General features: G+C 35.9%; 1 protein-coding gene and 1 long non-coding RNA gene across 2 annotated transcripts in view; one reads left to right on the forward strand and one right to left on the reverse strand.

The window, feature by feature from the left end:
* LOC142031176 (uncharacterized) overlaps window positions 1–11,088 on the forward strand; it is a 35,762-nt gene extending 24,674 nt beyond the window's left edge. The window contains exon 3 of the long non-coding RNA XR_012650440.1: window positions 10,983–11,088. This is a non-coding gene — a long non-coding RNA (uncharacterized LOC142031176). The remainder of the gene's footprint in view (window positions 1–10,982) is intronic.
* Window positions 1–18,569, reverse strand: part of WDR17 (WD repeat domain 17) — a 51,136-nt gene that overhangs the window by 18,914 nt on the left and 13,653 nt on the right. The window contains exons 5-16 of the mRNA XM_075028155.1: window positions 15,835–16,086; window positions 14,993–15,115; window positions 14,465–14,652; window positions 13,017–13,185; window positions 10,950–11,041; window positions 9,115–9,197; window positions 8,114–8,200; window positions 7,233–7,397; window positions 3,173–3,375; window positions 2,888–3,037; window positions 2,649–2,779; window positions 730–855 (exon numbers count right to left, since the gene is read on the reverse strand). Coding sequence (XP_074884256.1) covers window positions 730–855; window positions 2,649–2,779; window positions 2,888–3,037; window positions 3,173–3,375; window positions 7,233–7,397; window positions 8,114–8,200; window positions 9,115–9,197; window positions 10,950–11,041; window positions 13,017–13,185; window positions 14,465–14,652; window positions 14,993–15,115; window positions 15,835–16,086 — 1,769 coding nt within the window. The remainder of the gene's footprint in view (window positions 1–729; window positions 856–2,648; window positions 2,780–2,887; window positions 3,038–3,172; window positions 3,376–7,232; window positions 7,398–8,113; window positions 8,201–9,114; window positions 9,198–10,949; window positions 11,042–13,016; window positions 13,186–14,464; window positions 14,653–14,992; window positions 15,116–15,834; window positions 16,087–18,569) is intronic.

Raw genomic sequence — 18,569 nt, forward strand, 5'->3', positions numbered from 1 at the left:
CACATTTCCTGATCCATACCAAAAGATATCTTTCCTCTATTTACAACCCAGTCATCAGAGTATGGGATACTTTAGTATCCCTAAGAAGTCCCTGACAGAACCACGTATCCCCATATTCTGCACAAATTTTATGTCTGGTTGCATATTCACATACACAGCTACTAATAAATTTATGGCCTAGTACTTGAATTTCACATTCACATCTGAGTCACTCTTCAGCTGCACATCTGTATTACTGATGGGTTCTTGTTTTTCCACTCCTTCTTCCAGACAGCTACAGAGTGTATGTCTGCTGACTCTCCTCCATTTTCAGACATGAATTCCCCTGTCCCTGCACCTGAACATAACTACAAACTTCCTGGTTATACAACCAAATAATTTGACTTTACTGAATCTAAAAGTACAGTATATATAATAGGGAAGACAAACTCACTTCATAGCTCAAGCTGTAATGATGCTTGCTTTGTCATTTCTTTTAATTATTTTGAAAACTGCTTTTCTAGCTAACAACTGTAACCTAGCCTTTTAACACTGAGTATGCATGAAGTCACGCAGACTTAGCTTGATGCTATTGTTCTAACAGACCAGTATTGCACAGAGAACCTATATTGCACAAATATCTTTGGACATGAAATAAATTGTGACCCTTTTGTAAAGCATTAAAAGTTAAAGAGTGAAACGCTATATGGATTAACAGCCATTTTCACATACTGTTTATGCTTCACTTACCGTTCTAAATCTAATGAGATGCTTCATATGCATAATTCCTTTGCAGTAGTTTTGTGGAAGCAAACTATCATCCTGTCCTTTTATTACAGCAACCAAATCCCATAAATTTTTGCTGCCTCCTGGAGGCTAAAATTGTTAGGGAAGAAAAGAGTTGTATTACAGTAATGTTCAAGAGAGAAACTTGAACTTACAAAGACATTGGAAAACATTTGTCAGTCAATTTCAAGAAATACAATTTCAGATGAGTATTAGAAGCTTTACTATGAAGACATGAATTAGTTCAAGATGCTACAACTCCTTCAGTCTTCTTGAAGGCTGTGAAGATAGAGCAAGATCTGTGGATGTAAGTATTCGGTTATGTGTGGACATAGTTGATGGCTCACCATTAGAGTTTTCCCTTTTGCTCCCAAAGGAATACAAGCTATTTGGTGGCTACTGCTGGCTTAAAACAACATTCAGCTGCTGGGATGCAGGAGCTGCCCTAGTACTATTTTAGCATTTCCTGTAGAGCAAAAGGCATGGGCCAGGTAAAAAACAACTTCAAGGCTCAACTGCCACAATCTAGATTACTATTTTAATATTAAATCTTAAAAGAGACACAATATGGTATAACTGCATATGCAAAAAATCTTGCAGGCCATCAAGGCAATTTTTTTTTAAATACATTTTAAGCATTTTTATTGGTCTAACATTTGAATCAATCCTTCTGTAGAACTAGGACAATGGTTTAATATTGAATGAGGTCTAGAAGAGAGTGAGTAATTAAAAGCTTATAAAAAAAAGTAAATCATTAAACCTTTGACCTGAAGTAGCTTTTATAAGAATAACAGGATTACACCTTTAGAAGTCCAATTATTTCTGAGCTGGTAAAAAGCAGGAGATCCTGCTAGGAAAAAAAAAAAAAAAAGAGACTATTCCCTCTTTTTTCAGTCCCTTAAACCTCTTATTTGACTCCCTATAGTTTAAGCACAACACTTTATTTTCTGAACTCAAAAAGCACTGAACACAGCTGATCAAAAAAAGTTTTTGTTCTTGGAAAATTCTAATCTTATAAACAGTTTTACTCTTGAATCAACATGGGACATCAAAATTCATAACTTCTGTAAAACAAGAAATTCCATAAAAATCTATTTTTAATAAAACATGAAATTTCAAGATTTGTAATTGAGGAAGATTGTTTCAGCATTTCTAAATCATAGACTTCAACTTCGCTAGAAATCAAAACAAGTATTTTGGATGAACTAGGTCTTTGTAGATCAGTGTATTGACTTAAGTCACAGCAGTGCTTGACACAAGCTGTAGTTCCAGGTCATTTTTGTCCTTGTTCTACCTCAACTTCAGTTCCTATGCAGATAAGCACTCACAGGAACCCAGTAGTTTATATTTTTAACTCAACGGCACAAAAAGGCTCCAATGATTTATAGGAAATACTACGGTACAATGGAGGAAAGGCAATTGATGGATACTGGGGCATGGCTTATCCAGATCTACAGCTCCTAGAAGGTAATACAGCAGTTTTGGCACAGGCACTTGGGCAGTTCAAAGCTTATCTGTAACGAGGGTGTCCCTTTGATGGTTTAAAATTAAAAAAATCCGAAGTAGTTTGATAAAACACATCTTTTCATTTTCTTCAATAGAAAATTCCTGTCAAATCAAACTTTGCCTATGGAAAATTAATTATCCCACCTGTTTCACTTTGTGAAAAATTAGTGTTCACAACTGACAAACAATTCAGTCATGGACATGTTTACATGAAGAACTTTTAAGAGACTGAATTGATTTCTGCATATTTTCTGAGCCCTCTTTAAGAAAGAGAGAAAAAAAATGGTAGAGAAGAAATTTATTTCAGTTTTGGAGATCAACTTCAGAAGAGAAAGTCATGTACACTGACAACATCCTTAAGTTTGCAGAGTACTTACTGAAAAACATTCTGAAAACCACCTTAGTTTTTTTCCTCGAGGATTTCCTGTCAATTTTTCCACTTCTTGTTTAATATCCCTGGAAACTTTACCACATAGCAAAGGAGGAGCACCAGATTCCACAGCACGATCTAACACACACAAAGATTTATACATGAAAATTAAAAAAAAACAAGAAAAAAAGAAAAAATTATAATACATACAGAAAATTAAAACAACGGTATATACAATTTACTTACCTGTATTACCGATAATCTCATCCCAACATCTATCTGCTAAGATGTTTATTTGTAGAGGGTTTATAAGAGGTGTCAATGACCAGAGTCTCACAGTGGAGTCACGAGAGCAAGATGCCATAGTAAATGGACGACTAGGATGACATGTTAATCCTAGTAGAGAAGGCATTTAAAAATGTAGTCAAATAATTAAGTTTATCTAATAACCAGTTGACATTATTTTATAAATTTTAAGATATTTTAAAATGCATTTCAATACAGAAATAAAACAAAAGTTTAAAATATTACCATATACATCTGCACCATGATCATAAACTGTGTCCAAACATGTTCCATCTCTTGTGTCCCAGACTCGAATTGTATAGTCCCAACTGCCAGATATTAGAAGGTAAGGAATTTCAGGATTCCACATCAGTCCCCGTACTGGAGCTGTATGTCCACTAAGAACATTTATACAAGCATCCTGTGTATAATCCCATATTCGAACAGTACTGAAACAGGATAAAAGAGACCTATGTCCATCAAATCTCCTACTGAAATATGATTATCTGTCTACTTCAGCAACATTCTAAGCTTCAAATTTATCAGAATATTTATTTGCAGTATGTTTATAGAAGTTGTAATAAGAGAGGTAGCAGCCAATGCCCTTCATGTTTAGGATAGGGTACAAAATACACCAAAGGCAGTTCACCAGGCAAGAAACTATTCCATCCACCACATAGTCTTTCAAAAACCTCACATGCCCCATTATCTTACATGTCAGTGAGAGAAAAGAGGTTTGCTCATATGCCTGGATGTGTATTATATTTGTCTGTTAGGACTCTCAAGGGGAAAAGAATGAAAGAAAAACAAAACAGAACTGTAAGATCTATCTTTCTTATGGCTTTAACAGCCTTCTAAACAGACCCAGGAAACTATAGACCTGTTAGTCTAACCTCTGTTCCTAGAAAAATTATGAAGATCATACTGGGTACTACTGAAAGGCATTTAAAGAATAATGCAATCATCAGGTACAGTCAACATGGGTTCACAAAGGGAAAGTCCTGTTTAACTAACTCGCTATTCTTCTATGATAAGGCTACCCTCCTAGTGATGCAGGATGTTTTTCTGAGTACAATGGCGTTGCTGTTTCTTTGCCTGATTGTTTGCTGATCAGTAGTGGATGGGGGTTCTGTATTTGCAAAACGTGTGAGAAATTGCTTTTGGATGGCCTTGCAGTTTCTGGGCCATCCCGGATGAGCCCCCACTGAAGAAGAGAAGTACTTCAGCCCTTTTAGGTAACTTAGTTTAGAAGTATACATGTGAATTACATCAAAATGTAAGCATAGATAATAGAAGCACTAACGAGCATTCTTTAGGATAAGATGTATCAAACATGCAGAAGATCACACTGTGCAGAATCATCTGAGAAGGGTCAAGTAGCAGACAACTGAGGAAGACTATGGAAGACCACCAGAGACCTTCAATGCGCCTGTGTAAAGGACATTTGCATATGCTAATAGTTTCCCAGAAAACTAATGAATATGTATAACATTTCTCGGAAATCTAGTGAATATGTATGTAGAACATGTACTTAACCTGAACAATTAGGCCTGACGGTGTGCATGATAGGTGGAGCGATCCCCTGTGCACCCAGTGCTGCAATAAAGAATGCCTGCTTTCTGAAACTCCAAAATTGAGTCTTAGAGAGTTTCTTCGACTGGCTTTTTCAGTATCACTAGTGGATGAATGAAAGGTGGTGGATGTAGTTTTTCTGGATTTTAGTAAGGCTTTTGATACTGTCCCTCACAGCATCCTTCTGGACAAGCTCTCCAACGGTGGGACAAGCGGGTTCACAGTGCACCGAGTGAAGAACTGGCTGAACAGCAGGGCTCAAAGGGTTGTAGTGAATGGGACCACATCTGGCTGGCAACCAGTCACCAGCAGCGTTCCTCAGGGTTCAGTTCTAGGGCCAGTTCTGTTCAATATATTATCAAATGATCTGGATGCAGGATTTGAATACATTAGCAAGTTTGCTAATGATACCAAACTGGGAGGTACTGTTGATTCTCCTGGGGGACAAGAGGCCTTGCAGAGGGATCTAGATAGATTGGAGTGTTGGGCAGTGATTAATGGGATGAAATTTAACAAGTCCAAATGCCAGATTCTGCACCTGCAACAGAGTAACACTGGGCACAAGCATAAAAGGGGAGAGGAGTGGCTGTAGAGCAGCCCTGCAGAAAGGGATCTGGGGGTGTCGTCGACAGCAGGCTCACTGAGTCAGCAGTGTGCCCTGGCACTCAAAAGGGCAAATCCCATCCTGGGGGGCATCAAACACAGGATAACCAGCTGGTCAAGAGAGGTGATTATCCCACTGCGTTCAGTGTTGGTGTGGCCTCACCTTGAGTACTGTGTGTTCTGGGGCCCACAATTCCAGAAGGATGTGAAGGTCTTTGAATGTTTCCAGAGGAGAGCAACAAAACTGGTGGAAGGGCTGGAAGGCATGTCCTATGAGGAATGGCTGAGGACTTTGTGTTTGTCTGGGTTGGAGAAAAGGAGGCTGAGGGGCGACCTCATTGCTTTCTACAGCTTCCTGAGGAGGGGACACGGACAGGGAGGTGCTGATCTCTTCTCCCTGGGATTCAGGGGTAGGATGCGTGGGAATGCTTCAAAGCTGCACCAGGGGAGGTTTAGACTGAACGTTAGGAAGCATTTCTTTACCGAGAGGGTGGTCAAACACTGGAACAGGCTTCCGAGAGAGGAGGTGGTCGATGCCCCAAGCCTGTCAGTGTGTGAGAGGCATTTGGACAACACCCTTAACAACATGCTTTAACTTCTGGTCAGCCCTGAAATGGTCAGGCAGTTAACTAGATGATTGTTGTAGGTCCCTTCCAACCAAAATATTCTATTCTGTTCTCCCCTTTGAACAAAGCATTTGTCACATGGCAGAAATGGACACCACACTACCTTAAATTGTGAAACTCCCACCATAATTACACAAGTAATGAGGCAGAATTCATACCAGCTTTCTCGCTATTTATTTCTTCCCTTTTAACCAAGACAGTTTCTAACATCTCCTTTTATTTTCAGTAGTTGCTATCTCTGGGTATAGCTATTTGAGCAGACTACAGAATTAGGAAATTAAAAGTTCAGTTTCTTGAAAAGATCATTATAATTTTGGCTAAATTTTATTGCATTATCAAATATGTTACCAAAGCTCACTCGTGGCAGCAAAGCTACCTGTTACAGTTTCTCCAGTGCTGCAAAGGGGCCATTTGATGGACCTTGCCACAAAGTAGAATCCACAAGTTAGAAGGCCATTTTATATATTTACGTATGTATAGCGTTACAGCAGTATGTGCTCACGTGTGACCCTTGCTTACTGTTCCAATGTACTGTATAAGCCTAGGTGCTCAACAGCTCATCTGAAATAGCTCGAAGTTTGACTATGAACAGGAGTGTTACCAAGTACAATAAACTCAAAAAACTGCTTACTTTCTGTGTTACCTGGGACTAAGTTATTCAACGATCCCCTTCCCTCAAAGTGAAAGTGTCACTGCATTCTGGAAATCCCTCTGTAATCAAGTTTTATTACATAGCCATGTTTGGTAATAAAATCAGAATATCTCATAATGACACTGTGACAGAATTTTGGATTCACTACTTCTTGCTCATGTGAAACAGAGAGAATTTACATGTAAAAAGTTTGTTGTCAAGTTGGTTTCTTTCATGAATCATTATACTATGAACTAACAGATTTTGCTGCAAGCATAGACATCTAACGAATGATAGTGGGGAAAGCAATAGAAGCCAATACTCCAAACCTATGATCCTTTAAAAAATGTTTTGTATACTTTGCAAGTATGTGGCTTAGAATCATAGAAAAATCCTTCCTCTCCTGCTTACCATAGACTGATGTGCTCTCCCTCAAAAAATGTCATCAAAACCAACAAAACAGAAGTACTTAGCACTCATTAAAAATCTCCAGAGATTCTACTTAATTATACTTTTGAAAGACATCAGGTAAGAGCAGGTCTTGTACCCATATCTTTAGACATAATGTAAACACATGGTATCCTCCTTATATCATTCCTAGGAGTAACAGGTATCAGTCACTGACTCTACTCTTGGGAAAGCATCTAAAAGTTGCATTGCTACAGCAGCTGTGACAATTTTAGATAATGATCCTGCTGCCCAAATATTAAGCTAACAGCAAAGCTACAGCCTGAATCTGAACAAGACAGAGATTTAGATTACTATATTATTCAGAGTTTTCAAAGGTGCCAGCACCAGCACAACTAAAGATCTTAAGTTTCTCTAATAGTCCTGCCTGAGTTTTTAAATTTTCTAATAGTTCAGAAATACATACCCATCATCAGAACCACTGCAGAGGATTCCTTCTCTCAGAGGAGACCACCGTACATGAAACACCTTTGCAGTATGCCCTGTAAAAACTTTCAGTGGCTGATCAGAGCTGGTTGCCAAGTAGTAAACACGAACATTTTTGTCCTCACAACCAGTAGCTATCATATCTCTGCAAAATAAAAATAGTAAAATCCTCGGTCACAGAGATCATCAAAAGTATTCACATTTTTTTAGTTTAAAAATAGATATGATGGGTATTTTTGCAATTTACTTTAAAAAATAGCATATTCTTGCTTCCCTTTGTGTCTTTATGATGTAATTGTTGATAACCCAATTAAATATACCAAATCAGAAAAAAACCTGATCAAGATCCATTAGTTGGAATAGGGAACAGTATTTGCATTGCAGTCTGACCAAGCACCCAACACACAACTATTAATAGACTGAATTACTGTATAATTGCTTTTTTGACAAAAAGTTCTCATGTCGTTTTTAGGAATTACCTGCAAAATTAACATATATCACAGTGTATTTAGTTGCCTGCTATATCTTCAGCTTAGTAGTCATTAAAAGGAAGCCAACCTAAATCCCTCTTTCCTGAATGTCTGCTTTTTTTTCCCCATTATATATGCAGCCAGAGAATTTTTTTTTCTCTCATCAATATGAAAAGATCCTCTTTTGAAAGTTAAGTAAGTTCATGCTGGGCAATGAAATCCACTACTGGGAACATAGAGGGGCTACAGACATATCCTACTGGGGAACAGAAAAAAAAATTCAGTGCTCTAATATCATGGTAAATATCACGTTCTAAACTTTGTGTTACTTTATTGGTAATCAATTTAAATAGTAAATATTATCAATTCTTTGGGTTAATTTTTTACTTACTTGTTGTTTTGACTCCAATCACAGCCAAACACTGCAGCTGGATGTTTGTACTTGTGAAGAACCTTGCCATCAATGGTGCGAATAATACTGAAACCAATCACAATATAATATTATGAGGAGAAAAGCATTCCAAGTAGCCTATTCAAAAGTCAAGTTTGATTCTGTGCAAATAAACCAGACAGCAAAAAAAGCACACAGAAAGAATATGAGAAATCTTTATTCCTACAGCCCCTGAAGTACAAGTGTTTGTTTCCAAGCAAAACATTTAATTGGACTTCAGAGTCCATGTTCCTTCGGAGAGGCTGTAAAGATGTCCACTGCGGTACCTCCCTCCCTGAAAGGATCCTCATAGCCCAAAATCTAAATTGCAGCTATGGCTTTAAGGTACAAATAGATCTTTAGGGATTTAAAAAACAAACGAACAACTAAAAAAAAAAAGTTGATTGATTGTTTTCTAAAATTCATGCTCATTATGTTTGAGCAGAAATAACATGGGTAGCAAAGGAAAAGAATGAACAAGGATTTTAAAATGTACTGAAACACAATACACACAAAATTGTTCTCAATGGGCATTTGCAAGGTTTTACAAATAAGCTATTATACTCCTGTAATAGCATAATGGCAACGACTTTGTTTGAAAATAGTGATTTCTAGTCCTTGAAATAACAAATGTAAAAAAAAAAAATTAAGTGGGATAGCTTTTGAAAAGTGTCCTCCATATCTACAAATTAGAAACCTACAAGAATATTCATGGCTAAATAAAAATCAATATTCAGTTTCACTATCACAGTGTCTTAGACAGTATTCTTTTTGCAAATATTTCCCTTTTTTTTTCCCCTTAAAATCATGAAAAATATATCCTAACAAGTACAGGAGATTAATATAATCCAAGTTTTGTCCAGTAAGAAAAGTTTTAAAATTAGTCACTGATAGTACTGTCAAAGTTTACTGACTTGAGAAGTGCATTTAGCAATTTTTTTTTTTCTTCCAATAACACTCACCAAAATCCATCACTGCTGCAGGTTGCTATTCTTTTGGAATCTTTATGACTCCAGGCAATGCAGAAGATTCCATTCTTTCCATGCTTCAAAAAATGCAAAATACCTATCAATAAGAAATAATTCACCCCTTTTTCTCTCATCTATTGACTCATCTTTTTTATTTTATTCTCCTATGGGCTTCAGCACTTTTCTCCCAGTAAAGTACACTGTACACAATCATATGATGAGCACCCAATATAGCTGGGATATTTGAGAATCCAAAAAAATTGGGGCTGAGAAGAGAGACAGTAAAACTGCCATACTCTCCAAGATCCAAAAGACAAAACTGGGTCAAGCTGAAGAATGAGGAACCCTCAACTATATAAACCTGAAGCTTGAATAAAGGTTAGCTACTTGTTGGAATAATGAAGTTAATGGGTGTCCTGGTTTCAGCTGGCATAGAGTTAATTTTCTCCCTAGTAGCTGGTACAGTGCTATGTTTTGAATTCAGTATGCGAAGAATGTTGATAACACACTGATGTTTTCAGTTGTTGCTGAGTAGTCTTTAGACTAAGTCAAGGGTTTTTCAGCTTCTCCTGCCCAGCCAGCGAGAAAGCTGGAGGGGCACAAGAAGCTGGCACAGGACACAGCCAGGGCAGCTGACCCAAACTGGCCAACGGGGTATTCCATACCATGAGACGTCCCATCTAGTATAAAAACTGGGGGGAGTGGGGGTGGGGCATTACCGCTCGGGGACTGGCTGGGTGTCGATCGGCATATGGTGAGCAATTGCACTGCACATCATTTGTACATTCCAATCCTTTTATTATTGCTGTTGTCATTTTATTAGTGCTATCACTATTAGTTTCTTATTTTCTGTTCCATTAAACCATTCTTATCTCAACCCACAAGTTTTACTTCTTTTCCTGATTTTCTCCCCCATCCCACTGGGTGGGGGGGGGGAGTGAGCAAGCAGCTGCGTGGTGCTTAGTTGCTGGCTGGGGTTAAACCATGACAATGGGGCATGAATAATTCTGCTATGTGAAAACTGAAGTGGGACACGTATCACAATGAGTGTTTGAGAAAAGATGTTTAGTAGTACAAGTGCAAATCTTCTGAGTGTTAGAACTCAGGAACTCCTGAATGTATGTATGTATATTTGTTTTCCGCCAGCCCCCCCACCCCAACTCTGTCTTCTTAAAGAGCATCCCTTATCCTCTGATGCAGATGCCACAGTTACTTATGTCTGTATAATCTGAAGATTATAGCTGTATACTAAGAATACAAAAAATATTATAGAATACTACAACATAGTATTAAATAGCTCCTTCTGCCAATAACAATTATGCTACTGTTTCAGGACTTGCAAATGCCTGCATACATTTCAGGTAATACAAGGCAAGATTCTAAATAAGACATACTGTTTTAGTGTGCTGCAAAATGGAGCTTTACTAGTCTGGACTTCAGGGACTGAAATTTTTTTCTGAGCCTTGTTTGAAAATACAGAACATCATTTTACATTTTGATACCCAGTTTAAAGTCTGTATGTCCATATACATTTACACATGTAAGAAAGAATCAGCTATGCTTTTGCTGTGTATCACTACAGAACCAATTTTAAGATAATGGAGACCATCTGGTGCTTCATCATTCTCATGTCACAAACCCAGTCTGAGGAAGTAAAAATACTTCTGCCTCAGATATAAACTGGCACCCACATAATTCTTTCTATAAATTTTTATATCATAGCACCTCTTAAAAACATATGAACTTTGACCCATCTTCATTTGTTGACAACAGAGAGAATGACTAACTTACATTTCATTTAGACAAAAAAAGAAGTAATCTCATCTTACCTCACTGAATCTGGTTATCATTTTGCCTTTTAGGACATCCCAGATGAAGCCACCATTTCTGGATGTTGCACCTGCTATGCAGTTCAGATCTCCTTTAGAGAAAGACATGTGTAAGATCTCACAATAAATATAAGATCACAATATTGTTTGACTAGTGTGTTTCTACTTTAAATTCAAGAAAAGTAATATAAACAGAAGATGTCAATGGCACATAAACAAGAGTTTTTCATAGTTTAAGGCCAGCATTTGATACTAAGTCACAAATCCAATTTCAGCAAAAGGCTGACCTGCTTTTCTACATTCCTATTTTTGAGGTAAGGGCAAAATAAAAGTTGTATTGTTGTAAAAAGTATTCTCAATGCCTGCTGAAAGTCTTGCAGTTAAGGTGACAAGAAAATAATGTCCATGATGCATATGACAAACTGAAAAAGAGATGTAGTCTCAATGTTTCAAGCTTAAAGTTGTAGCAACTACAGCATTTTTTTTTTTTAAAGTTCCCTAGGTACTAAGACAAAGCAGGAAGAATGCAATAGAACATATAACAGTACTTTGGCTTCTTAACCTTGCACCACTGCAGCACCTAAGCCCATCAAGAATGTACCTGAATCTGTAACCACACTCCACAGGGCGGAAAATCAGAATATATGACTCCATTCACGAGTAATCCAAAAGGCACCAAATTCTCCTCACCACAGTGACCCTCTATCCCAATATAGCTATACTTTTCCTAATAGCTATATGGTACATTTATATAAGTTTTGACTGTTATTTTATGCCACATTTCAGAGGTGGAAAAGGCAGTCTACGCAGGAGAGGTCTAGAAAAGTGTATATATATAAGATGCAAAGAGATTCAGGTAGGAGAATGACAGGAGAAAAAAAAAAAAAGAAAAAAGAGAGTAATCAGTATGTTCAAAGGTCTTTTGAGACCAAATAAAAATGATGGCATACACTGGATTATATATTAGGAATAAAGTACAAGGCAGAGAGGAACTCTCTAGGAATAAGGGATGTGAAAGAAGCAGAATTTCTGTCTGGAATGGACAGGAACTTTTGGACAGGATGGTAAGGAACTGAAGTTGAAGCACATGCTTCCAATTAGCTTAAATTTACTTTTTTTCTTTTTTTAAAATCAGAATACAAGACTTGAAAAGCGCCCCTCACAGTGAACAACTACTACAAACTGAATTTAAGTTTCGAAACAAAATAACACAAAAGAAAACACTGTATTTCATATTGCCACAATTTCCATCTAGCAAGACAAATAATCTGTGAAGAGAAACAAGGTGCAAGAGACTCCCTGAAATGAAAAAAGTGCAAATTCATTTCACATACACAGACTACATTCAGCTTCCCACTACAGTATTTTTCTTCTGTCAGCTATTATTTCTTAGAGTTTAAAAGCACAGGAGAGAATGGCAGTGAGCTGAATTATTTAGACTTTTAAAAAAATGCATCTGCTGTCCGAAGAATTAAAACAGAATGAGAATGCCTACCTATCATCAACTATTTACATTAGTAACTATGAGAAATGTACTCCCAGGTTCACCTAAGTGGGTTGCAGAACAGTTTTAAGAAGAAAATTTCCCACTGACTTCAGTGACTTCTCTAAGAAATGGTAGATGCTTTGCAGAAAAGGTACTCCCTATTCTAATAAAGTAAAAACAGAGCTCTTCAGTGATTAGAAACCTATACAAAGAAGGAAGAGAAGGAACTAAAGACATATGTTCCACTTTTTCAGCACAAAATAGAATCTGAATTCCTTTAATTAGCTGCTTCCCATGCAAAGAAAGCCCTTTCATTGTCTGCATAATATAATGCTAGAAAGGTTCTGGAGATCTTCCTCCCTCCATTCTGACTCAGTATGAAATACTGAGATCATTCCTCATAAGGCTAAGCCTCAACAAGGTGGGAAGCATTGAATTATACAGGTTTCACAGATAATAGTTCAGTTATGTTTAAACATTATTAGATACCCTCCTATCTAAAACTACAACTTTTATAACACAAATTCTGCTAGTCAATGCTAATTCAAAGAACATTTAGACCTAAAGCAAAATATTCTTACCTGGAGCCCAAGAAAGGGAATAAATAACCCCCTCATTACCAGGAGATGTGTAAACTGCTGTTAAAGTATTTATGTCCCAAACTTTTATTGTGCCATCAAATGAAGCTGTAGCAAGAAGATCAGGGTTATCAGGTTTGAATTTGCAATCAAAGATGGTCTCAACATGTCCCTTAAATGAAACAAATATTTAATCCATTTTTATTACATTTCATTTTTTTTCAGAAGTCCAAGTCTAGATCAAACTCTAAAATACATTGTATTATAATCCATCAGGTCGATTATGAGTTCCAAAACACCTGTATGTTATGGCTCATCAGTCAAAATTAAAAGGCATAAAATAGCCTGGACTATAACACACCTTCCTTTCATACATTATTATTGAAAAGAAAAATTCTGCCCTGAAACAACAGGGCAATGCAAAGCCAGGAGCTTGTTAGCATTATCCATTGGAACTGAGTTGCTAAAAAATAGAATTTAAAAAAAAAAAAGCTAAAAAAAAACCCCAGAAAAATTAATTTTTTAAAACAGAAATAATTTTGCTCTTTAGGTAAAAAGTATCCAACTGAAAAAATAAAGCTTGTTATGTTGAACATGTTCTACAAGTTTTCTAGTATTCCATTAAGTTTTCTGTGTTTCTAAATACAGTCTGTGCTCTATTGTGGTTTAAACTTCAATCCATTAGAAAATTCACGTCAATTGCTTGTTTTCGAAGACATGCATTTGTAGAATTTAGCCTGACATATATATGAGAAACAGATAATATATAAGAATTTTTTAAAGTCTTAGTTGCTTTACAGGACCAAAGTAATCAAAAATGGAAATAGAACACCAACCAGCAGCCTCTATTCAAACATGTATGGGAGTACAGCTGAAAATTATTCAAGTTTTTCCAATGAAAAGGAAATGGGGAAAGGGGAAAAGAGAAAAATCCTCAAGAATAACTAAAAGTCCCGTGAATAAGAGGCTCACCTAATATGTGATAAACCTGGTTTTTAATTTCTGCTTCAAAGAAGATTTAATAATTGAGTCTTTGTCATTTTAAACTGAGTGACCTCACCATCTGAGTTACATATATTTTTCTCTCTAATTTGACTAGAACTTTTATTCTGGATCATAGAAAACCCTCCAGATAATATTTCTGAGAAGGCCATCAAATTAAAATTTCAGTAAAAAAACCCCAAAACAAACCCAAGCCCTTAAATCTTTATTTCTGGATGAAAAGAAATTGCCAGAAGGAGTCAGACTTTTGCAATAAAGAATTATTTTCAACTTCAGAACTGTCATTTGGTTTCCTAGAAATTCAGACCCTTTTTAATGGCAAAAACTGTTTTACAGTGCTGCGAAGACTTCATCCTCCATTTTTTGCTGTTAGAAGAAAGTGTATAAGCCAAATAAACTCTCACTCCAAGGACAGAGATGAAACATACCAAATCTCTAAGGAAACGTACCAAATCTCTAAGGAAATCCCACTTTTTGGCTCCCATGTCATAAAGCCCCACTCCACCATCCATGAAGCAACAGACAGCATGACCAGGAGGAAGAGAAAATGCTTGGTTTTGGGTTAAAGTTGGAGGAGGAACAGCCTCACTTGTTGAGGATGTATGGTGATTTTTAGTAGGATACTGTGATGAACATGCTTAACAAAATAAAGCAAGAGATATAAACAGGTAAGATTTTTTTTTCATTTAATAAGTAACAATTATAAAGAGTAAAATGCTTTGTACTCCAATGAGATTAAAAACAAAACAAATGGAGAATTCCTGTATGAAGCCTGGCCTACTAAAGAAGGGCCTTATAAAGTCCTTGATCCTTTACACATTTGTCTAGTCCATTGGCACCAGAGGGTACTTTGTTTAATTAAGAACTACAGAGCTGACACAAACTTACAGAGATTGACTCAGATATAACAAGATTCACAAACAAGGTTTTCTTAGCTAGCAGCCATTGCAACGAAAAACAATCAAAATTACACTTACACTTTTTCTTTGGAGGAGAACTTAGCACATGCAAACCATGGAAACCAGTTTTCTTCAATTTAAAACTATCTATAGGTGTTGTACGTGAAACATTCCAAATACGTAACACACCAACCTGAGAATCTGAGGTTTAAAAAAACATACAAAAACATTTATTTTTTTATTATCCTCTTTTTACTGTACACAGAGGTATACAGTTTAAGGACTGATTCAAGCAAGAAATACAACAATTAAACTTAGAATCCTAAGAAGAATTTTATAAGCAGGCACTGTCATCTCCATGGTAATATCACCATTAACAGCAATAATTATTAACATTAGTTATTTAAACTTCAGTAGATAAACTCTATGGAACCTCTCATTAAAAAATATGCTCAGTCTCACTTTCCTTATTCATTTGTTCAACCTGAGCAGTAACGTCTATGCTGTAGAAGAGAAGCAGTGCACAGATTTTTTTTTTTTTTTTTTTTTCTAATTCTAAAAATAGAGAAAGAAAAGCAGGGGATCAAGAAATGACATCCACTAGTACAATGCATTTTTATTCCCATTCCCAAAGTAACTCTCACATTTGTGGCTAAAGTGTGCATGAGGAAATTATTTAGTATAAAAAAAACTTTAAAGTCACTTGTTTATGTACCCAGTGAATATAAAATAAGTAAAAACTGCTTAGTGTAGTTTTCTGTTCTTTTCAACAGTTTTATGTATATTTTTTTTGTACAATGCATACATGCTTTTATTTGTAGAAATGTTAAGAAACAGAAAGATCAAACTTGAAGTATCAATTTTGAAGACTCAGTCCTATATTTATTACCTTTGTATAAATCAGGAAATAAAAGGCTTACCTCCAGTTATAAACATTCCAGGTGCACTAGAAACCCAGGCTAAACACTGAACAGATGCTGCTGCACTGGGAAAATTAAAAGTTGTGATACAGGACAGAGATTCGGAATCAACTAGCCGAATACCATTATGTAAATTAGCAACAAGAAGGTAGTCAGTTGACAAAGGGTCCCACTCCAGCGCTGTAACTGGATCCTCTTCATCTGTTCCTTCAAGAGACTCTGGTCTCAAGACATGTTTCTGATTTTTAGAACCTTTAAAGGGCACAAGAAAACAGATTATTTCAAAATGAAATCAAGTATATCCTTTCAACAGTTACAAGGTTTGCAAACATAATTTTTATCTCTCCCTGAAATTTTTAGTAGCCTGCTCTACTGTCTGCATTAGTGAAATTAATGAAGCTGGCTTTGCAATATTTGACTTAAAGTAGTTCTGGCTCCATGAGATCTGACTTTCTTTTTAATACAGCAGAAAATAGAAACAGCTGTCAGGTTTACTAACATAATTTTACACTAAAGAAAAGTATGTTAAATTATATACATTGTCTTAACAATTTCCATGAGTAAAGGCCTGCAGCACAGCCTAAAATACAAGTCATTTAAGTAAACCTGTGAACCACAGCAAATTCAGGCAAAATAAAGGCAGTATGAACTAGAAAAAAAATTGTGGCAGTCAAAAGTGTGTTTATGAACAAATGCCTTTAGATTTTTTTTCTTCCTCAAAACTATGTATGCAATTATGAAGCATTCATGGATTTTGAAGCCAGAACAGGCCATTAAATATCTAATTTGACATTTGCATAACAGAAGACATATTTCACTTGATGATCCATCCGTATTATCGAGAACCGCAATTTTTAACATACTGCTTATTTCCCACTTTTTGTTTTTATTGAGAGCTGGCTCTTAGTTTTGTAAGATAGCGTACAGTCCGAATGAATAATTGACAACATAGAACTGTATTTTTGAAGTCGTGATCTTGTATTAAGAAAACAAATTAATTTTGTATCCCTTTTCTACAAATAAGGAATTGACATCTTCCATTATTCAGTTTTTAATCTAGTTTTCAATTTTGATAATGAAGAATATAATTAATTTGTCATATTATGATAAATGCGAAGATCTACCTATATTCCTTAATGATTCATGTAGAAGAAATCCTATTCCAATACATACCAAAAAAAAAAATGCTTAAAAGTTTTTGTTCACTAGGGAACATTCCGAATATTAAAATAACTCTCATTATGATTTTCTAGGGAAAAATGCTATTACTGCACATTATATCTAGGGTAACTTTATAAATAAATTACCAGAAATGTGGGAAATAATTTAAGACTGCACAACAATTAATAGCATAAACTGATTTCTGCATTCCATTTATGTTTCTATATAAGACAACTGCAAAGGCACAGTTGTCTCTTTTGAAGCATCAGGAATAACAACAAGGATAACATCAGAAATATCATCAGATAACTGCTTTAAATTTGCCAAAAACTTTGGGATTCCCACTTTCTTTAACAATGTCCCCTGCTTACATTTCAGGTCAGGTTTTTTGGTGAATGAAAATCAACATTCAAATGAAAACCTAGAACTGACAACAAAGCAGAATTTTCATTTTTCAGTTGTCATTTTTCAATTGGTTTTACAAGAACTAAAGGCAAAAAGTCCTCAATTGTTCAAAGCCAGTCATGTTCAAACACTTCAGACCCAAGAAAGCACAATAAACTGGTGGGAGAGAATGGGTATCCAGGAGCTATTCAGTTTTACCTGTGCTTCACAAGAGTCGGGAAGCAAAGCTCATGGAAACCCTAACTGTTAAATTTTATTATCCATTAAAAGAAGACAATAGTGCTGAGAATCATGCAACTGAGTCACGGGTCATTTAAGTAAACTGTGCTTATTTTGAGAACAAATGAAAGGTAAACTAGTACAGAACATTTGGCTCTACCTGACTGGACTGTATTTCTTTTAAAACAGGGTACTAAACTTAAATCCTTGCATATTTTTTCTTCACACTAAATGTCCTGCTACATTAATGTATAGTCTGGAGCTAATAAAAAGAAAATACAGCCACAAGAGAAAAACCTAACTAGATAACAATAATGAAAAAAAAAAAAAAAAGTTGTGTAGTCTGCTAATTATGTGGCAGTGACTCACACTTAAAGACTAGAGCCTTCAAGGAGTCAATCACACTGAACTTTCAAGCAATTAACAGGAACTTGTGGATGTTCAGGTTCTCTCAAGATTGTGTTTGGTAGGATATCCTAAGAAAGGACTGAAAACTTTAAGGAAAAGGATATTTTTTTTCCCCCCACTTGGTAACAAACTAAGTTCTTGTACAATAACAAGTCATTTTCCATATTCTGACATGAGGTAGGTGAGGGCTGAACTTCAATCTCAAAGCAAAAAAATCAGCTTTATATTCCTTATTGAAAAGTACTGATTTTTTGTATCCCTTCCCCCCGCCTTTTTTTTTTTTTTTTTTTTTTGAGGGCCTATATTCATCCTATTAATACCACTTACTTTTATGTATTGTTATTTTTTAAAAGCTACCAAATACAAAAGTCAGATGAATTTTGACTATAAATTGCAAACTAGAAAGCAGCAGTTGATAAAATAGATAACTTGGGTAAGCCTACTTTTTGAATCATATCTGAATGTTAAGATACATATTAAAGTAATTTATGAAAGTGTAACCACAGTAACAGTACTTATATTTTATTATAGTGTTACAATCC

The sequence above is a fragment of the Buteo buteo genome, chromosome 1, assembly GCF_964188355.1.
Source record: "Buteo buteo chromosome 1, bButBut1.hap1.1, whole genome shotgun sequence".
Taxonomy (NCBI): Eukaryota; Metazoa; Chordata; class Aves; order Accipitriformes; family Accipitridae; genus Buteo; species Buteo buteo.